This window comes from Labrus mixtus, chromosome 5 (assembly GCF_963584025.1).
Source record: "Labrus mixtus chromosome 5, fLabMix1.1, whole genome shotgun sequence".
Classification (NCBI taxonomy): domain Eukaryota; kingdom Metazoa; phylum Chordata; class Actinopteri; order Labriformes; family Labridae; genus Labrus; species Labrus mixtus.
In genome coordinates, this window is record NC_083616.1 from 22,030,816 (window position 1) to 22,052,614 (window position 21,799).

A 21,799-nucleotide genomic window follows, 5' to 3' on the forward strand; every position below is an offset into this window, starting at 1 on the left:
AATTAAGAATAAATGAAATAATTATATAATATATAATTACTAAATATTTTTCTTTTATATTCCTCTTCCAAATCAACATTTCACTATTGCAAATTGTATACAGAAACCTCATTTCTTCTGGGAGACGGGGTTGGCCGCATAAATCTTTTACAGGCCATTGGGAACGATTCCAGGGCCTTGAAACCTGAAACTTCTTCCTGGAAAAGGGCCTGTAATGAGATCACATGTGTTTTAACATTTTTAACAAAAATACTCGACTGTATTTAAATATCTTTTTTTTAGATATCGACCCCCCCCCCCCCCCACACACACACACACACACACAAATAATAATAATAATAATAATAATAATAATAATAATAATAATAATAATAATAATAATAATAATAATAATAATAATAATAAATAAAAAAAAGTAAATAAAAAATAAAATAAATGCACTAAAAACAGATGTTAGGTCATTTGTCCAGTGATGAGAGCAAATGTGATACGGATATAATTTAAACCATGAATCGAAATAATCAGCTACATTTAAGAAAGTATTGTGAAAAACAGAACAAGGAGCTGAGCGAAGTCCTGAACCTGCTGTGTTAAACTTAATCATCAGCAGGCTACGTCGCTGTCCTTGGTCCTGAATCCACAGCGAGCAGCGTCAAATATGTTATAAGCATTTAATGTCCTTTCCAACTATATAATAATTGTTATATCATGAACAAATACATGTCGAATAACCAAAGTTTATTCTCCGAGTAAGTGAGTCTTCTTAGCTTATTCTCCATGTCGAGCTTTTACATGAATGAGAATCGTTTAAAGCTGTATGTCTACCACATTTTCCAAGTTTGAGCATTTGCGTCTTAACCCCTTACCATAAGTCATGTTTTCATGTTTTTATTCTATATGTGTAAAATTAACATAACAGTTAGAGACAGCTTGGCAACTCGACATCACAGTTCAAACTAATACCAGAACAGTAGAGATTGTCAGAAACAACAGTTTACAGCCCATTTAAGCCAATCTTTTTTAGATTTCATGCATCACCTGTTACGGCGAGAATGCTGGTTGTCAATGCTTTTTATTTTAAACACGTGAGAAATAAAAGTAATGGTAATAATGATTTATAGGCCCTTTCATATTTCAACCAGAGTGCAGTTTACAGTGAAACAAAGAATAAGTATGCCTTCATAAAATCAAAACATTAAACCGGAGTCTTGATAAAATATTGAAATAATGAAACGTAATTATTTCTGGCTAACAATCTCTAGCCATGAAGCTCCAGAACTGAGGGCCCGGGGAGAGAAGGCCACGCTGCCCATCTCAGTGACCAGTCCGAGATTTGGGAATCTCAGCCTCAAGTGGTGATCGGAGCATGACTCCAAAAACGAGCAGTACATTTCTCACGTCAAGTCCAAAACTAAATTAAAACTCGAATGGAAATCAAAGCGATGGGAGGACATGTTACATCGAATTAATGGAAAAGACAGGCTCATTTTACCAGCAAGGAAAACACCTGGACAAGGGCCATTTCAATATTCTGTTCAAAACGTGCGAGAGAATAAGTCTTGACATACAGTATTCATTTATTGCATGTCTTACAGGGGTCATGCGAAAACATTGCATCGATTTCAATTAAATGTCCCAATCTGAATTGAAAGGCACTTTTTTTTTTTTTTTTTTTTTTTTTTTTTACATTTCTGCCCCCTATGAATCTCAAACACGGTCCATATTTTAGATATGAAATCACAACTGAATTTCCACACAAACAACTGCCTCATTGATCAAGCGCGTTTATCTACAGACATCTTTCAACTCAAACGCGGTAATGAGAGATCACAGTCGTTCAAAACTGATTACACCACATGTTTTCTCTTCAGCCATGTGATCTGACATAGGGCTGCCATCTGATGATGATTAAGCTGGTCTTTTTGCTATAGTTTGTTTGTGACTCCGTGTAATGTGATGCCAATTCTGAAAAAAGATAGAGGGTGGGGAAGAGAGAATGAGTGACATGTTCATGTAATGTACAATGTTTAACACTATTTCATCACAGATACAGTTTACATCCAAGCGTCTCACTTTGCTTGAAATGGTGTACAAGGAAAAATAAGTGACGTTCAAATCCCATAATAAGTTGGGACATACTCTCACCTGGCCCTCCTCCGGCGGCACACCCTCCTCCACACTGTCCTCCACACGGCCTCGCGCAGCGCCGGACTGCCCCAGATGTACAGCGCTGGGGTGACCAGTGCGTTCAGGCGCGCCAAGATGGCGAACAGGTTAGTGGCCTCATTTCTAAACCTCATACCGTTCCTCGTCAGCTGTCTGACTATAATATTAACAAAAGAAGGACACCACAGAGCCAAGAAGCAGATAACCACAAACACAATGATGCGCAGAGACTCCTTCTTGTTGTCTCTCTCCGCACTAGGCGCCTCTCTCACCAGGTGACTCCTGGCTATGATGTATAATTTAATAGTCATCAACACTTTTACGAGAACTATAATCTGCAGAGTCATCACACCGAACGCGTTTATCTGTGCCGCTTTTGAAATGGGCACCATGTTCTGCACTGTCAGGATCGTGTACGTGTACATCCAGCAAAACGCACAGATTCCGAACACCAGAGACCTCGTTATGTAGCGGTTGTAAAAGAACGGATGGCACACAGCGAAGTATCTGTCAAACTGAGCAAAGAGGAAGGTCAGCACATTGACACCTAGAAATGAGGGTAGAATGTAATACGTCCCGTTTCTGGAGGGATAACCCTCCTGGACGTCGAAGAGGCCGAGGTAGTAGACCGAGAAGCCGGTCAGAGTGTCACTGATGCTCGTGTTCAGCATGAAGATGAACCGGTTCTGACCTCGCAGGGAGCGCGTGGAGGAGATCCCGACGACCACCGAGCCGGCGAGGAGCGCGGAGCTGGTGGCAAACAGGATGTGGAAGATGAAGATGAGGAAATCCACCGGACTGTCAAAGTCTACCGACAGAGGGATGGTGGCGTTGAGGAGCATCCTGACGCTCAGCCTCGAGGCGAGCACTCGTTGTTTTTAAAGAAGGCAGATGCTCCGAAGTTAGGCAAAACTTCTGATCCCCAGAGGACATGAGCATACGCCGAGAGCATGGCGCGTGCTAGAGAGGGATGGAAAAAAGAACAAACAAGGCCTGAAATCACAAGCTGACCAAAGTAATTATAACGATCGACACTGAGTTGTCAGGGGGATCCAGACATATTATATTTGTTTAAGTCCTCACTGTAACCTTTTCTTCCTCCTTCAATCTAAATTATTTCCCCATCAATACTCTAACCTTTCATTACTTTAAACTAGGGGTGGCAAACGATACATTTTTGTATCGCACATAAAACTCGTGACCATAATACACATTACCAACACTATATTTCATCCAATCTGGGTACATTTAGAGTGAAACAGCGTGCTCTAAAAGTTTTCAAACCAATTAGAACTGATCACTTGAAAGCCCATTTTGAAAACTAATTCAATTGTTATTTTTCTAGTTTATAATGCTGTACTGCAGGTGTACATTATCAACCTCTCCTAAGTATCATTTTCTCTTTTGTAAGATTTTCAACCTCCATTATCTGACAAAAGTGAATGCCTTTTTTGGCCACTAGATGGCGGAAAACGCCATCATTTCAACTATGGGACATAGGCTTCTTTCTGTCTTCTGATACCTGGTGTTCTGTTGCCTGCATGTTTTTCTTTCCAACTCATTTGCATTCAATATTCGCAGTGTATATAAAACATACCATATCAGTGTATTAAAGTTTGATCGCCTCACACATTGACAGCCAAAATGGACATAATCATGCTGAAGTTGCCGAAGCTTTATAAAATAACAAACATACACTTGATATAAAAACTGGCGTTCAATAAAGTGTTTAATAAACAAATAATATAGATGTTTTTCTCTCTTAAAACACATTTCACAACACCCCCCCAGACCTGACATCCGGGAACTTAAGTGGCCTCCTGCTGCAGACAACGCTGAATAAAAATGTTTTCATGTATTTTAATGTTTTAAAAAAGCCCAAATGACCCATATTCTTAGACTGACAATCATCCTGTAATAGAGATGTATTAGACATGTTATATTATAGTGTGCATCATTCCCCCTATCAAAACGGAGTGTTCTGAATTGCTGTTATGTGGCACTAAAAGTACACTAACCCTTACTGTAGAAGCTCCAACTTTAGAAGCCATGCACAACATATTTTTAAGGCTATAGTGGGTTACTGTTTAATTAGTTGGTTCTTACATTTAAACAGGCTCCCAATTTCAAATATTTATTGTGTCTATTAACAAAATTAACATAAAAAATAAATACTTGAATTGAATACCATGAAAGACGGGAAGACAACTTAAACTGAGTAAAAGGCATAAATGCAGAAATAGATTAACTCAAGTTTTTATTTTGCCAAAGATGACTTATGACATGTAGTTGTATTCTACTTTAAAAACAAATATGGGTTCACATTCTCACAATGGCAACCTGGTCCAACGTAAAAAGTTAAATTTTGTGACATTAGAAGTTGTAGCCTATGTGAGGAAAGTTGTATTTGATGGTCAATTGTCTTTTATTGAACACATACAACCAAACACTGTGTCATTTTGACCTTACTATTTAAGACACAAAGAGTGTGTTTCTTTTCTAAGAATCGTTTGTAAATAGTTTTGAAACAATGTGCGATTTTAGTACAAACTTGAAATTGATAGATATATACGCACTATGATAACGACGGAAGATTCTTTCCGCCTCATCGACAATGACATCGCTGCGTATTATTGCACTAAGTATGTTGTTGGCGTGTGCATGTTTTTCTCGGGAGCTTGTTGATTTGCTGTCCAGGGGAATTAAAGTGATCTGCATGCTTCATTGCTCTTCCTCCATAAATCAGAACAGAGGTTGTGCCTCTCAGCTGTACAGTGACACAGCTGCTCTGCCGCGTGTCTGCGCTGTGCCATGAGGACCTGAAACCCTCCGTTACGCACACGATTTCCGCACCGATGAGTAACAGTAGCTGGGTTTTGTCGCTTGTGCTTCCCCTCACGAGCTTTGGCAATGTGCTGATGTTTCTTTTCAACATTCTCTTGGCTGCGAGCATCATTTTCTTCAATGTGTCTGTGTCTTTGTCCATCATGCTGAACGGAGCACTGCGTAACGAGAACCGCTTCATGTACATGCTGAGCACGTGCTTCAGCGACATCTGCACTGGTGTTTCTTATTATTATGTGGGTGTTCTGGATGTAAAAGATACATTTAACTCCCCTACGGGAACCTTCTACATTGTGCCCACATTTCTCGGCCTGTCTTATATGGCGATCCTGGCCGCGCAGGCAGACAGATACCACGCGGTCACAGTACCTTTTAAATACTCCCAGCGCATGACCAGAAACAGAACCCTGCTAGTCATCTGCTCATACTGGGTCTATGCGTTTTTGATCGTGGCTGCGAACAACCTGGTCACGGTCACGGTGGCCAAGAGGATAACGAGCATTGGCACATTTGCGGCGAACATATCCACAGTGATCATAATGATAGGGCTGAATATCAGACTGCTCATGATAGCCAGGTTTCAGTTGGAGAGAGAACCACCTTCTGACGAAAGAGACAACAAGCGCTCCTCGGTGTATCTTATCTTGGTGGTGGCTGCGTTTTTCTTATCTACTTGGCTCCCCATATTCTGTCATATCACGGCCTGTAATTTCATTGGTTCCAAATGTTATACTTTTAAGAATGAAGGCACTGACCCTCTACGCATTTTGCCCCGAGTTAATGCGTGCCTGACTCCCATCCTGTACATAAGAGGGTGCGCTGCGATCAGAACCTCGCTGCTGTCTAAGGTGTGGAAACCCTGCTGCTGGACGAGGTAAGGGAGGCAATACGCAATTATTTAACAACCAACCTCATGAAATTCATGTTCTTATTTTGGAATCTTTCCCGAAAGACGCATCTTCTGTCATGAAATCATTAAGGAAATTGTATTTAATGTGTAGTTGCTGTAACAGTTAGTTAGTCAGTGAATCTTGGAAAGGAGCCAATCTTTTCCCCTTGTCATCATCAGGCGGCATCCCGGACGGCTTGGCCCTGCAGGCATCCAGTCCCCGCGGCGTACTTCAAAAGTCGGATGGATGTCTAAGTAAATGATGTTTAAATCCAACAGAACCAAACTATTCAAACATCCGTCATTAAACGCGGAGGGAAGGTTCGGGATATTAGTTGGACATATTCTGAGATGAAATCAGAGCTTTTAATTAACAAAGGCCCTATACTTACTTTTTAATAAAAACACATGACAGCATTTCTCAATCTTTATAATCGAGATTGTTCCAGAAAGCACTCAAAGACTTACAAATGAACACTGTTTTTGAATTGATTGATTTTCCATACATCCTATGAAATTTGTGTATGTTATTTACAGGGATGTGTGTTTGTTTTTGAACGCGAAGAGCTTTACATTTTCTTCTCTTAAAGTTTTCTTAATAGAAACAATGAAATGAAATATGTGTCTGTGAGTCTTAATATTGCTTGGTTTGATATTCCTCCAACATCTTTCCTAAGTTTGGTACTTTAATGCTCTTTTAAATAAAGTCTTCTGAGATGCATGCCAATACTTTGTGACATCAAATCACGCCACATTTATTGGCTGTATCAATACAATTCTTGTATAAGTGTACAATGGACCTATAGGTTTTGACAAAATCGTAATAACTTCCCAAGAGTTTTTTTATCATGTTTTTTTATTATAGCCATTGACATCCAGCGCTAAGCGAGCTAATCATTGAGAAACACATGCTGTGCGTCTAAGCACCTTTATTATGCAATATAGCACGTCTGCCTCCCATGCCCGCAGAGGATGCAGTTTCCTCGGCAACCACAGAGTGTCACAAGAGCTCTTTGGCACCGCGCCATAACTTGGACATCAGTGGAATGTGAGCCTTAAAGAAAACAGAAGCACGGGAGATTAAACCGGTTCAATAACTAGATCAATCTCCCTCGTCGGCTCCTGTAATTAAAAAAAAAGTTCAAGATAAGCCGCAGCCTGCTGGCATCATTAAAGTAATAGATAGAAAGTATGGAGGTGAGATCCATCTCTAGGTGGTTTTCTATTGGCTGACGACTAGTCAGGTCCTTCTGTGCTAAGAGGAGGAGCCAACAGAGCGCAACACTTCCGCACCTCTTGTGCCCAATGTTCGAACCAATACCATCGCCCCCTTACTACTTCTCTCTGTCATTGTGCAACATCATCATAGTCTGCCCCATTAATCATCGTTAGATCTGTTTTGACTTGAAGTGTCAGATTAGAATTAAATCCAACATTTAAAGTAATCTCAGTCTAAATAGAGTTGATGCAGTTGTTTATAGTGACTGGAATAGCCATATTAAGTACATGTTGAAATCTCAGTCTAAAAGTGGATGCTCTCATGGGCTTGCAGAGAAAAGGGAACACTGCAAAAGATGTTATCTAACTTCATCTGCATCATTACGCTCTGCATTTTATATTGAAATGTGTTGAAGTAATAAAGAACATTTTCGCATTCCTGTTAAGCAAACTTCAATCAAACACAATAAAATATTGAGAAGGGAATCACTCATTATCAGTTTCCAGTTTTTTGTCGAAACATGACCTACTCACACTTGTTTGTTTTTTTAAGATGTATTTAGATGAAACTTCGCAGGAAACAAACGAGTAGGCTATCTCCCATAACCTTTAATAAAAAATATAAAAAAATATATTGCACAACACATCTTGCCAATTAGTAGGCCTACATTCTTTGCAGCGTGGACCTGCATTGAGCAGTATAGGACTCTAGCTGAGTCGTGCTGTTAAGAAAAGAAGGCCTAAACCTCAGTGTGAACACTGCACACTCCCCCCTCTGTCTTTCTCTCTCTCTCTCTCTCTCTCTCTGCCATCTTGCAGGTAAAGTAGCCAGGGGTCCTGGGCTGAGAAAGTGGCAAAACCCTCCCACAGTGGGATGTTTTCTCTGCTGCACTCTGGGCTGGTTCCTATTCAAATGTGGGTCAGGGGTGAGGAAGCCTAACGTCATAAGCTTGCAACATGGCGTCCCGAAGGCTGTGAGATGAGCAGGAGGATGGTAAAGAACGCTTGAGAACGATCCTACCGATGTAAGAAGGTATTTTAAGTGATTTTCTTCTCTTTATTGTGGATTGTTAATGCGTAGATGGGTTGCTTCCATGTCTGTTTTGATCGGATCGCTTTTCTCGCTGCTGCTGCATGCATCGAGGGGGTTTCGGCGTTACGCTGGTGTTTTTTCCACGGCGTGCCAACAAAAAGGGGCTCCGCTGGTGCCTATTCTGGCTCTACCAGCCTGCTTGGCAAGCCGAGAAAGTCTCACTCAATTGTCTCGAGTTTATCGTAACCCGCAACAAAAACACATAGTGATTGTTTTGGGGTTTCTTTTGGCGTCGTGTGCTTGTTGGAAGAGATGCCCAACAGGATGAGCGTGTGTACCAAACGATTACCAGGCTGGCAAAGCACATTAGGCGACAGAAAGAAGCCACACACGGCTCGTCGTCGCGCTTCAATGAAATGTTTCCGCACTTTACCTCGTTTTATCCATTCCAAAATCCATTTGCAATGGTCCAATGTTTACCTAAATGTTGGTATCGCAACTAGCTGGAGGTTTCATTAGGTCGCTCACGTAATCACAACACTGAGTTTTCCAAATGAATTGCTCTTATTGTGATAAATTAATCTGAATTCGTTGGTTTTTACGCACGTAATTCTGAGCAATCATCCCGATGCTCAAATATAGTATCTTGCAGTCGATACCCACAGTGTAATCTGCATTGTTTATATGTAGGTTAAGGCACATTGGTCTAAGGCAGGGCTAATTAAAAAATGATTGCACAAGATTACAGATACTCTTTACTGTGTAGATGCAGATGCTTTTTGAAAACGTTGTCTTATAAACGTGAATTCTATCGATACAGGGGCTTGTAGCCTATGTGTCTTTGTAACCTATACGTGGGCTACTGCTATACATCGACCATCTTTGTGATCGACTACAGTGTGGGTGTAACGTTACATTCTGACCCAAAACTGCTCTCCAGAAACAATGTGGCGTGACATATTCCCGGGTGTAAATTACTATTCCCAATAAGAAAACAAGGCTCAACAGTATGTTGTCTATGAATCAAACTTTTAATTCAATTCAATCTATAATCTTCTGGTATATGGAACAACAATGTATGTGCTCAGGTGTGAAGGAGACTTGGCTTCTCAGGTGATTAGTGTTGTTAAAGTACCAAGGGGCATGGAGATAATAAGGCACAGGAATGTCAGAAATGTGGGTTCACTTGACTGGCTGCTGTACAAACCAAATGTCTAGTTCCACTTAAGGTCTGTTTTAAATTGTATCGTTTCTACTAAGAAAACTCCATGCACAAGCATGACCCCCTGATAACACACTTTTGTTAAATCTGAGCATGCAAACAATGTGTGTTGCAATAAAAAGATAAATAAACTCAAAGTAATGCAGGTTTTGTATTGAATGTGTCGCTCTTGATGCTTGATTAAAACAGTTTTGTCCCAGCAGGAGCAAGAGGCTCAATTCTGTGTTTGAAGTTGGTTAGCTGCCATGTTTTTATTGTAGTTGACAATTGATGAGGTCTTAAATAATTAAATATAAATTGAAACTAGTTTTGAATAAATATTTGTCCATTTGATTCCTTTAGATGTTGATACTCTGTCCTTTTGTAAAGTCAAAACTTCTGGGCGACACAACTACAAACTACAAAAAATGTGTATTTTACATCTCCCCCTGCTCTTGGTTGCAGGCTGCTGAAGCCTATCATACAAGAATTGAAGGACTATATTTTGGGTGGTTACACCCTTTTAAGAATAACATTTGAGTGTGCACTTCTCTGCCTGCCACCCTGAAATTTGGCTGAACAATCAGCTGACTTGAGCTTTTCAGAAATTCAATTAAAAAGCACAACATTTCCAAAGCGTTCTGTGATGCGGTTAGATACATTCTACTCATAATAGACACAATCTAATTGGCTTAGGCTTGTAAAAGTGGAGAATGCTCCTGGCTGTTCTGCCTTGAAGCGTTTAGTGATGACAGTGCTGCATCCGTAAGAGCAATAAACTTTGAAGAATGACAATGATAGATGTTTAGTCCATGTGATCTCATGTAGATTTCAGAAATGATTCAATTGTTTGATAAGACAAGCGTGTTGCATTTCTATTGATCACTCTTGTTTCTGATTGTAGAGCAAAGATGAAAAATAAATATTTATACAGAATGCGGCAATGTAGTAAAACTATCTAACTTTATTGAAAGAAATCACACAAACAGTTGATGGACACATTACAAAAAGTGTGTCAAAGTAGCTGTTGTACCATTATGTCAATTTCTTCCTGCTTAGCCTAACTATCTGCATGTGTAGCTTTTGTCAAAGGCAGTGTGAGTTCATACATTTAAGAATGGGCCATAACATGAGCATGTCAAGTCAACTGATCAGTGTGACTACTTTCATTGATTACTATGGAATACAAAGTGGGCTGGGAGGGTAATTTGAGGCCCTTTTGTGTATGTGTGTGTGTGTGTGTGTGTGTGTGTGTGTGTGTGTGTGTGCCTCATGATCCTCATGATCGGCTGGTTAGTCTTGCCTCACCCTGCTTGTCCTTTCCCCTCCCCAGCACAGGCACAGTATCCTCCAGTATGCTGTATACATCATGGCTTACAGCGGCATGTGTGGGCAGCAATTGCAGTAAGGCTACTTAGGCTATATGTTCTGCTGACATGTTCCGCAAGGACTTACGATTGTGCTTGGCTGTCCTATCTGTATGGATCTGTATGTTCTGTTCTGTGCTGCCTGTTTGTTGGAGGGCAGTTTGGTTGGCTGAGTGGCTGGAGCACCTCAGGGCAGGGCTGTTGTTGTTCTTTAAGAAGAAGAAACAGTCCGTGGAATGTAGAGCTGATAGCCAGAAGGTTATGCAGTGTTTAAAGGGAGAAGGAGGGGGGTGGCAGCTCTGTAAAACCTTGGACCATACACGATCTCTCCTTACCCAACATGCCCTCTGTCCTTAGCCAACGCATTAGGCTCCAGGTCATGTGGATCTGCTGCTTTTTACGGGTGGGGGGTTTATCTCATCAACAGAGTTCATTCTCTCAGCACAGAGGGCACTTTATCATACAATCATATGTTTACTGCTTAGTGAGCAGCTTGATTGCTTCACTTTTGGCGGGTTTACACAGTTGGAAACATCATGTATGGGTGCCAGTTAATCAGTATTTATATGAATGCACACATGTAGGAAGTCTGTCAACCCACATGAGAGAAAGAAGTACTAACTTTTTGCTGGTTTAAAAAAAAAAAAAAAGGCCAAAAACAGTCAAACACCTTTCTGTCCTTTGGAAAGATTTGGATGTGATAAAGAGAGCTGGTAATTGATATGACATTCAAATGTGACTTTGGTGTTAATTCTCCCATTCTCATCATGTTGTGTGCCTTAGTGTTTGTCCAATACAGTTGCTAAGAAAAGTATTCAGACCAAGTTTCTTTGACAAAAATCAATATCTGCACACTACCCTGCTCCACACAATAACCCATTATGGCTGTGAAAACCTGTTTTTGTATATATAAGCAAACGATCAAAAGTGAAACTGCCTAAGACACTGAAAGTCCAACAAACAGTAAACATGTAACAGAGCAAACATTTTGAGAAAACATACCACCTCTGGGTTAGAGAACTCTTCCAAGTTGTATTTTCAGCTTTATGCTTGCGACTTATAGTTTCCTGTCGTACCTGCAGGCATCCTTCAATCCCACACTCATGCCCCCTTCTGCCTACCTTTACTAGTAGACATCCTGTTTACTGAACCTATTTGAAAATGACAACAAATTGTACCATGCTGAAAAGAAGAGTTGGGCTAATTTGAGTATTTACCACTATTTTTGCAAGCATTCAAAATTCTATATGTATGGCTGCTATAGCTGTTATGCCCTTATGACCTTATGTTGTGGCTTTAGCATCTATTGTAAATAGTTGATGACATACTGTATACACCACAGAACAGATTTGTCATCATGTTATGGATTATTTGAAAATGTTCTTGTTTAACTGATTTAAGCCCAACAATGGGAACATGTTTTCAGACAGCCATTTTTTTTTATATAAAACCAATACAGACATTAAAGTGTGTAATTATTCTAATGCATGTTCAGTTATTCTCATGTAAGAGCGATCTTGTTTGTGTGTTAGAGAGAAAGATGGACAGATAGAGAGAGGGCTTTTTTCCCATGCAGCCCAGCACTGGCACATCTGGGGTGTGCTGCAAACATTGGCCCCCCCCCTGTGCAGAAATGGACGGGGTTCTTTTCATTCCGCTGCACCCCGGGCAGGACTTGTTTGTCTGCAACATGGCTGAACTGCCTGACAGAAAATGAGTCTTAATTGGGTTCTGCCCACACTGCGGTGGGGAAACTGTAATTCATGTTCTTCCCCCTTCAGCCGTGCAGCACAAGGGTTGTGCACCTGTTCTCTAGCATTAATTCTGCAGAACTTCACTTCCCTCTAAGAGAAGACTAATCAGACTTTTGCTCTTGTCTTAATGTTTTTGGGCTTCTGTTACAGCAGGGCACCCCCCTGTAGCTTTTCTGACGAGATTTGAACCCTGGATGTTCGAAATTGTGGCAGGTGCTCTGAATCGGAGTTATTCAACCATTTGCCATGGAGACAGGAGTATGGGCAGGTTTTACTGGCTCTCCATGGTACCACAGATCTATTTGCACTAGATACATCAATGTACCTAGTTTAGAAAATTCAACACATGATTTAATGTTTGTATTTTCATGTTCATTTTTGCAAAAAGCTCACTCCAGTTAGTGTAAGTTACCATTTTCCCTGGAAGTTATTGTGTTATGCCTTTTGTGATTACATACACATATCTTACAAAGATACCGGGACATTTTTTGCAAGTACCTACCTGAATTATACTAACTGTTTGGTGACAAGAAACTAAGATTATTAAAATGAGCTATGAGAGTGAGGCCAACAGTGCTCGATTTTGGGCAGAGAAACTTGATTTCTTTGCCGTGAGTTTGCTTGATAGTGTTTGTGTTAGTGTTGATTGTGTGAGTTTTTGTCTGTGTGCATGTGCATGTGCATGGAAGAGACTTCAGACACGAGAAAAACTTCTGAGTGAGAAAGTGTTTTCCTTTCTGAGAGATGCACTTCCAAACTTTTCCCCGAGCAAAAGATCTGAAACAAGCAAATTGAACTTAATCTCTGATACACTTCAACTGCGACGCTGCATCGGGCAAGACGATGTAGAAGCAGTTTTTTAGTCACTAGGTTACCGTAGTGCAAAAAAACACATTTTCAAATCTCCTTTCCTTACCTGATGTGGACCTGTAACTTGTTATTTTTTTGTGTTAACATTAACACATGATAACTGGAAGAATTTCCAAATATAACTGGAATCTTAATGAAATCATTAGAAATAGGTGTTTGGCATTTCCCTTGATGCAGCACATATTAGACAGGTGAAAAGGAGTGTATTACGTGAGTGCTGGTAAAGCCCAGCTCTTCTTTTCTACTCTCCTCATTCTATTGTGACCCATCCCTTCCCTTAGGAGAAAACTAAATCTCTGGTGGTTGCAGCAGCCAGAGGTCCTGCCTGCGTGGATCACCTATACCCATGCAGCAGTGTCAGCCATGTTGAAGCGGCTCAGAGGTGGTTGCTCGGTGTTTGTATTTCAAACTGGCTTTGTACCATCCCCCTAACCCCTCCCCCACTCTCTCTGCCCACCAGCACACTCTCTGGGTGTGTGTGTGCAGTGTGCATGTGTGTAAGTGCACTGTCTGTGTGAGTGTGTGTGGGGAGGCCTTTGCTCCTGTACATGATTGGCTCTCTTCCTTAATCCGTTTTCGCTCTTTACCTGCAAATTTGTCTTTTCTGACGGTCTAAGTTAAAGTTTTGAAAGGAGACAATGTAGATGTAACTCTGCTGTATGCCAAGGTTGAAGATGTTTTTAAGATTCCTCTCAGACCTTACTTTCTGTCTCTCTTGTTTAGTAGTTGACCTTTCACAGTAGTAGGGTGTGTTTTGTTATTGCGCCACGGGACTTTGCCTCACCTCTGCCCTCTCTCCTGGCTCTCTACCCCTCTGTTCAGGAGATTAGTGCCACAGCCCACCGCTCCCTCCGTCACCTTCCCTGCATGAACACTGACTCTGAAAGTTTCACTAGCTCTCTGTTTAATCCATAAACTCCTTGGGGGGGAAAAACAGAGGCAATGTCAGGAAGCAGTAATTGAAGTCAAACCAGATCGTCCTGATCTGCGGTCTAACCAGTTTGATTGAGAGTAGGCTGACATTAAATAATCGCCGGGGACACTATGACGCTTGCTAGCTTTCAGTTCAAAATCAACACATATGTTACCCTGATCGCGTCTGTCGTGTGTGTGTAAACATCCCTGCCTGCTCATCCCGTCATCAGCGGGCTCCTGACGTGAGTCAAGGTTGAGGCTGAGCAGTTGGGTGCCAAGTATTTTTAAAAAACGAGCTTTCCCTCTCCATCATCGAGCCATGGTGAGTTTTTAAAAAGGTTAACACTGCAGGCAAGTAAGCTGATCCTGTCTCTGGGCTCGAAGGGTAAAATCTACCCTCTTGGCCGGCAGTCCAAAGCCCAGAGCTGCCTTTAGGGTGGTGTTTGGTCTGAGAAAAGTATCGTTTGTCATAAGAAATGTTTGGACACCATAATTTCTTACCTGATATAGATTCTGATTAATACAAAGTACCCATTTAGAATGATTCTGACCACACTGAGACTTTTTTTTATAGGCTTAGTGTTTATGATACTGGTTTTGTTTTGTATTTTACCCAGAATCAGAGGCCAATACTGCCACTGGTATCAGTATCAGACCGTCTCCATTTCTCGAATGTCTCTCTTGACCAACTAACCAGCACTCAACCTCCCTCCCTGCCAGCTTAGGGCTGACAAAAACATCTCGCAGGAAATGCTATGGAAAACATAATTCTAGCTCTACTAGTAGGTTCGTCTTTCCAATCTTTCATCCGCACTCTAACTCTTTGGCCGCCTTGCCATATAGCAGAACAAGATAATGTGTTTGAAAGTGTTCATACAAACGGCAAAGAGCACCACGCACTCACAGATGGAGGCTCCGTGATGTTTGCTGGCCTATACGTCCCCTGTGGTATTAAGCCTGCTTTCCTGGGCAGCACCATTGGAAGGGGAGCTGGGCCTACACGTGTCCCACCCTAGCTGCATATAGATCAGCCGTAATCCATTAGCAGCTCCCTGGAATCCAGCCGGCACAGCACAGCACTAGTGGGGCCAGGGGGAGAGGGTAGCTGTGTGGGTGATGGGGGGGGGGGGGAGGTAGAGAAAAAGAGAGAACGAGGGATGAGGGAGAAGGGGGTGGGGGCTCCTTTTTTTTTCCTCCTGAGCTGAGTTCTCTACCACTCTATGAGCCCAGCCCCCTTTTTATGTTGGGCCCACTGGAAAAGCCTCTTGAATCCCCCCATAAAGCCTGCAGAGGTGTGTGTATGTTAAGGGAGAGACTTGACTGATATATGGCTTCCTGGCTGGCATCATAGCAGAGGCCTTTCTTTCTCAGGCAGCCCTTTTCTCCATTACTGCCTGCGGGGGTTGAGTGCCGTGCACCCCTGTAGCACATTCTGCGATTAACTGCAGATCTGGGTTATGTATTCCAGAATAGCTCATTATAATTCATGGTGGGGACAGCGATGGGTTACTGGGATGTGTGTGCTTGCCCGGTTAGAGGCTGGTGAGGGTTGGAGGATAGAGAGAATGGAGGAGTGAAGCAGAGAAAAGACGGGGGAGGGGAAGAAAGAAGACCATGAGTGGAAGTGTCAAAGCAGAGAAGGCAAGCCCAGGCCTGGACCTGAGAGTAATGATCACTCCGGCTGATTGTATCATCTAGCCTGGCTGTTCCAACAGATACAACTCTGATACCTAAGCCAGCTGTCTCCTGTAACAGTTTTCACTCTCTTGTTTTTGCCCAATGTTCAGTGCCGCTTGTTTTCCTTTTTTTTTTTTTTCACATCCAGATGTTAAAAATGTTCATCATGCATTGTCACCTATCTCAGAGGCTGTTTGCAGCTTTTATGTGTTGTTCTGTCATTTAAAGCTGTCCAATGATTGAATAATCAATTGTTGGGCATTTTAAAGTAAATTTAATATACTGGCAATTAAGTTTACTGTTGTACAGCAAGTCATTGATTTACTGGAGTGTCAGATTTTTTTTGATGAAGCATGGTGATCAAACATAAGCTTGTTGAAACTTGCTGTTTTCAAACCTAATTAACTGATTAAACTTGTGGACATGTGAATCTACCTACTCTATGTTATTGCACGACATCTCAGATATTCCATACAGGAAACACAGGCCAAACTATCTGCCTCCAATCGTGATGAAAGATTATACATATCAGCCTTTCCTCTCATCCAAAGGTTGTTTGGTAAATAGACATCAGTCCTTTTTTTATATTTGCATTAAGGCTTGTCGCTTAGTTCAGGAAACACACCCTTCTCTCCTGCTTCATATTATGAAACATGATTTGCAGTAAATCTCTAGGCTGGCACTCAGTTGGTATTGCACATTTTCACATGTATTTATGGCTTGGGTTAAGCATTTCTCTGCATTACATTGTAATCTCCTGTAATACAGTATACCCTGCCCTGGTCGGGGCATTAAAGCTATGTTGGTCTAGGACTTTAGGAGCATGTCAAACATGACCAATACTGTTGCCATCAAACTTGAGCTGTGGATAGGTTCTTTACATCAGTTACATTCAATATTGTTTTTACGTTTGTTTTTAGTGTTGACAAGAAGGAGAGCACTGTGGTATGCAATAGGTCATCAATATGTAGTTAAGAAGCGAATGAGATTCATCTGTCCTATTTCCATAAATGAGGGCCTCTCTGGAGGATCAGGTGTTGCCGTCCTTGTCTTTGAGCCACACCCTCTCCCCCACTCCTCTGCCCCAGCTCCTGTGTAGTTTTACCTGCTCGGGTGACACCTAATCTCTCTCCCCCCCCCCCCCCCCCCCGGCCCTGCTGTGCCAACGACCCCCAGCCCCACACAATGGGTCAGGGCTGACATTACCATGACCTAATGAAGACAAGAGTGAGCCAAGTTTCCAAACGGGGCACCCCACTGAAACTAGAGTTACCTTTTTGAGACAGGGAGGAGAAACTGAGGGGAGGCACCCTGACGAAGTAGTTACTTTACCCTTTATTCTGCTCCGCCCTTCGGTCTTTTGTGTCAGAACAGTGGCAATGTGTACAATCAGAACATAATCCTTGTAGGGTTGCAGTTTGTTTAAAAAAAAAAAAAAAAAAGGAAGATGAGAGGGATGGAAAGGTTCCTGTTTCTGCTGTGTGATTATGTGGCACACTGTGCATACAGATTACTAGTTTACCCGTGAGAGCTAAAAGCTTAGATTGATGTGCCCACAGTGGGAGTCATAACACATGTCCTTTACTTGTTAAATGTGTCAAACATGCAAGCGCTATGAAGCTTTTCATTTGTCGATTTAGAAAGTTTAATGGTCTTATTCTGCTTTTTTTTTTTTTTTTGCACGTCTAACCTGTAAGTCATTGTGAGTCTTTGCCATGGAAAATGTAAACAAAGGTTGTTTTGATAGGATGCTGTTAACCACCTTGTATGTAACAATCAGATGGCAGCAGTAACAGGCATTACAAATAACTGCATAATAAAAAATGATGGTCTTGTTTCCTTTTATAGGTCATTTAAATACACCGTCAGTAATGAGAGTCTGTTGTATAACCAGCTAAAAACTCCTCACAGCATTAACTGTCATTTTTCCTTTAACCTGTTTTAAATTTTAATCCAACAGTATGTCGAAATAAAATTGATAATAAACCAAGCTTGTGAAAAGTCTGCTATACAATGAGAGCTGCTTTACCAGCTAGCTTTTGCATGCTGCATTGCTGAAGGAAACATACACTGTCAAATCAACAGCACAAACCGTTTCTGTGCTCCATTGAGGTCAACGTGATCCTCTTTCACTTCTTTAGTCTGCCTTACAAACGCTTTGTGGTTGTCTTGTTTTTTGGCATCAGTCTTACTACTTCATGCCTCCATTGTGAAACTAACCGTGTTTTCCATTTTGTCTTTCAGCTTTAGGTGGTGCTCGTGTAGGAAGAGAGTGAGAGAGAGCGAGAGAGAGCAAGCGAGCGAGAGAGAGAGAGAGAAAGGAAAGAAGGAAGGTGGAAATGGAACTGCCAAATCATGCCAAACAACTGCTGCTGCAACTCAACCAGCAGAGAGCCAAGGGCTTCCTGTGTGACGTCATCATCGTGGTGGAGAATGCGCTCTTCCGGGCCCACAAGAACATCCTCGCAGCAAGCAGCATATACTTCAAATCTTTGGTCCTTCACGATAACCTCATTAACCTCGACACAGAGATGGTGAACCCCTCTGTATTCAGACAAGTTCTGGACTTCATCTACACTGGGAAGCTCCTGTCCTCGTCGGACCAGAGCAACGAGCAGAACTTCAGTGCCCTCTTGACCGCAGCTAGCTACCTCCAGCTCCACGACCTCGCTGCACTTTGCAGAAAGAAGCTCAAGCGCAGCGGTGGGAAACCACTGCCAGGCAAACCCTCCACTCCAGGTCCCCTCAGCCGCTTACGCCTCAACAACCAGCGCCTTTCCTCTTCTACACCTGCTGGCCCCAAAAACCACTATCCTCCTACCCCTTCCGATGCCGACCAGCCACAGCCAGACGAAGGCCTTCGGGACAAGCTCTCAGATGATGAGATGTTTGTTGGCAGCTCTGGGAGGAATGGGAACGGGGGAAATGGCAGCAGTAACGGTAACCTCAGCAGTGGAGGAAGTGCTGGAGAGCCAGACCTTGGACTAGACCTGTCCAAGAAGAGCCCTCCCTCTGCAGGCACAGTCACTGATGCCCTCAGCCCACACAGCAACTCCCAAGAATCCCCTCAATCTGCCTCAGTATCCACAACCAACAGTGCCTCACTGGATGACTCCTCCACCACCTTACCAGGTGTAGACACCTGCGGATCCGAAACCACGGAGCTCAACTCCTCATCCAAAGCCTCAGACGAAACCCAAAACCAGCCTGATGGCCCCCCACCCCAAAAGAAATCCAGACAGGGTGCTCGCAAGAATGAGTGGCCTAAGAAAGAGGCGTCAGGGTTGAAGTCTGAAGACCACGACAGGCCCCTGGTTAACGGGGTGATTGTGGGGCCTAAAGAACGCTCTGGGGCCGGAGGGGGCAGTGCTGGCAGCTTCACCTCTGACAAGTCCTTCCAGTGTAAAGATGATGAAGAAGGAGGGGAGAACGGCCAGGACCACAGTGACGAGAGCGGGCAAAGCGATGGCGAGAGTGCAGGAGGTGGAGGTGGAGGGGGAACTGGAGGGGGGCACGGCGCCAACTATGTTTACCGGCAAGAAGGTTTTGAGCCAGCGTTTGGAGACAACCTCTACGTGTGCATTCCCTGTGGGAAAGGCTTCCCCAGTTCTGAGCAGCTCAATGCCCATGTGGAGACGCACACAGAGGATGAGCTCTACATCAAAGAGGAAGGAGGGACCTTTGTGAAAGAGGAAGATGAGGAAGAGGCGGAGGACCTCTCTGCCCCTGTGGGTCCTTCTACCTTTGGCTCGGAAACACGTCCGTTCAAGTGTACAGTCTGCAGTAAGAGCTACAAAGACCCGGCAACGCTGAGACAGCACGAAAAGAGCCATTGGCTGACCAGGCCTTTCCCCTGCAACATCTGCGGCAAAATGTTCACCCAGAGGGGCACCATGACACGCCATATGCGCAGTCACCTCGGCCTCAAGCCGTTTGCGTGTGAAGAGTGTGGCATGCGCTTCACACGCCAGTACCGTCTGACGGAGCACATGCGTGTCCACTCTGGGGAGAAGCCGTATGAATGCCAGCTATGCGGGGGGAAGTTTACCCAGCAGCGCAACCTCATCAGTCACCTGAGAATGCACACCTCACCCTCTTAGAAATGCATCAAGCCAAAGAACTCTGGGAATATAAAAACAGAACCATTTCTCTAGCTTTTTTTCCATCTCAACTACAAAGAAACGCACACGTGCACGTTCACAAGCAGACACAGACAATTCAAAAATAAGAAAAAAAAAATCCAGTTTACGATGCCCTGGCTAATTGAATGATGTAGCTGTTAGCCAGGGGCTCTTGGTGATGGTGGGATCTTGTGGATGCAAGGATCATGTCATCAGTTATATCAAGCGATGTCTGCTCACCTCTCAGGAGTTCTAGAGGGACACTGACTCCTGTCTCTCTCCAAAGTCACAAAGCCATGGTGGAGTGGCAAGACTTCTGGTCTGTGTTGCAAGTCTGTCAAATGTGAATGTGGGTACTGATATCATGTCAAGCCCCCCCCCCCCCCCCATATCCCTCAGCAGCCTTTTCTCTTCTACCTGTGAGTCTTTTGAGTTTTTCAGACCTCGAACTGATTAACTTTGGATAGTTTCCCATCTGTTCTCCTTTGCTATTTTGACCAAAAACCCGTGCAACCAATACTGGCAATAATTCAGCAAAAAGATTATTTCTACCTTGACAGCTTTATATCCTTTGTTATGTTGGTGATGGGGATCTGTATGTTAGAGGAGGGGTTACTGGGTTTGGGACCATCTCCATGCTTTAACTGAAAGTTCTGATAGAAGGTTCTCGGTGGGATGACATTGGATGACTTTTAGTTTTGCAGATAAAGAATACACAAAGTCCTTCTTACAGCTGTAATATAGAGGACTTCTTTTGTCTTTTGGGTTTTGACTGCTAGTGCTCCCAGGAGTGAATCCTGGTAAGATGAACCCTTTTGAGGTACTTGTTTTACTTAAAGAACTTGTAATGTTTCAGTGAATGTTTAAACTGGAAGGTCTTGGGATTTTTCTTGTGAGGGGAGGGATTTGGGTTGGGTTGGGTTGGGTCGGGGTGGGGGTGGGGGGGATAGTCTGATGGGGAGAAGAAGAGGGTGTTTTAGACTGAAGATTATGTTCAGTGGGTACATTTATTTTTTGTCTGTATAGCTTTTCTCCCCTCAGAAAAAAAGAAAAGTCTATTTATATAGGCTTGTGACCTCGCTACCTCTGATTACTCTTACGAACTCTATGTTGATTAGTTGAAAGTTCCTATGTAATTAATTGTAAAAAGTGTGTAGATTATGGTAACTTTTCACCTGATGCTTTAACCTGCCCATCTCTCAACACAGGTTTTTTTAATGCTCATATAGATATAACACATTTAATATTGTTTTAGCTGTTGATTTTACTTTTCAAATATAGCTTTTTCGGGCGCCCTGCTCAGTGTGGCCCCACCTCAAAGTGTACTGTAGCTTCCTGCCTGGAGCAAATAGTGGTTAGTTAGTGTAGATGTATAGTGTTCCAAAGATCTTATGAATGTTGAGGAGAACAGAGCTAACTAACAAACTTTGCTAGACAAGTTCATAACCAAAGTTTTTAAAAAGATGTACTTAAGATATATAGCATACTAAATTATTTCCCTATTCATTTTTCTTTTTTGCTGTATAAAACAAATTATGAATTATATTCTAAGTCCAGACAAAGAAATCCACTCTTTCGATGGAGTTTTGGCCAATGACTCTGACACTAAGGAAGGTTCCTGTGGTTTGCAAGGAAAGCTTGTGCTGATTGGTGGGCCGGTATAATGTGAACTTGACCCGTAAACGAGAATGGTGAAGTTTAAAAGACATGTTCCCTGGACACGTTTCTTTTTCTTTTTTTTGTT

The 21,799-nt window shown here is 42.6% G+C and overlaps 3 protein-coding genes across 4 annotated transcripts; 2 read left to right on the forward strand and 1 right to left on the reverse strand.

The window, feature by feature from the left end:
* Nucleotides 1–1,682: 1,682 nt before the first annotated feature.
* On the reverse strand, nucleotides 1,683–3,008 carry LOC132974789 (G-protein coupled receptor 183-like). The gene is made up of 2 exons (XM_061039064.1): nucleotides 2,146–3,008; nucleotides 1,683–1,965 (listed from the first exon to the last, which is right to left on the reverse strand). The coding sequence occupies exons 1-2, from the start codon at nucleotides 3,006–3,008 to the stop codon at nucleotides 1,926–1,928; spliced, it is 903 nt and encodes a 300-aa protein (XP_060895047.1). The 3' UTR covers nucleotides 1,683–1,925.
* A 1,947-nt stretch (nucleotides 3,009–4,955) lies between these two features.
* On the forward strand, nucleotides 4,956–6,288 carry LOC132974996 (adenosine receptor A1-like). Its single transcript, XM_061039344.1, has 2 exons — nucleotides 4,956–5,884; nucleotides 6,080–6,288. The coding sequence occupies exons 1-2, from the start codon at nucleotides 5,022–5,024 to the stop codon at nucleotides 6,156–6,158; spliced, it is 942 nt and encodes a 313-aa protein (XP_060895327.1). The 5' UTR covers nucleotides 4,956–5,021; the 3' UTR covers nucleotides 6,159–6,288.
* A 1,656-nt stretch (nucleotides 6,289–7,944) lies between these two features.
* On the forward strand, nucleotides 7,945–20,953 carry LOC132974487 (hypermethylated in cancer 2 protein-like). 2 transcript variants are annotated; one of them, XM_061038570.1, is made up of 2 exons: nucleotides 7,945–8,150; nucleotides 18,179–20,953. In XM_061038570.1, exon 2 carries the CDS (start codon nucleotides 18,274–18,276, stop codon nucleotides 20,032–20,034), a length of 1,761 nt encoding a protein of 586 aa, XP_060894553.1. In that variant the 5' UTR covers nucleotides 7,945–8,150; nucleotides 18,179–18,273; the 3' UTR covers nucleotides 20,035–20,953. The 2 variants fall into 2 exon arrangements, with proteins under 2 accessions (XP_060894553.1, XP_060894554.1); XM_061038571.1 differs by having other exon boundaries at nucleotides 7,945–8,142.
* The last annotated feature ends 846 nt before the right edge of the window (nucleotides 20,954–21,799 follow it).

Coding starts and splice junctions, on each gene's coding strand:
- LOC132974789 (XM_061039064.1), bottom strand. CDS start 3,008: ATGCTCCTCAACGCCACCATCCCTCTGTCGGTAGACTTTGACAGTCCG. Junction 1,966..2,145: donor TGCCGCCGGAGGAGGGCCAG/GTGAGAGTATGT, acceptor ATCTTTTTTCAG/AATTGGCATCACATTACACG.
- LOC132974996 (XM_061039344.1), top strand. CDS start 5,022: ATGAGTAACAGTAGCTGGGTTTTGTCGCTTGTGCTTCCCCTCACGAGC. Junction 5,885..6,079: donor AAACCCTGCTGCTGGACGAG/GTAAGGGAGGCA, acceptor TGTCATCATCAG/GCGGCATCCCGGACGGCTTG.
- LOC132974487 (XM_061038570.1), top strand. CDS start 18,274: ATGGAACTGCCAAATCATGCCAAACAACTGCTGCTGCAACTCAACCAG.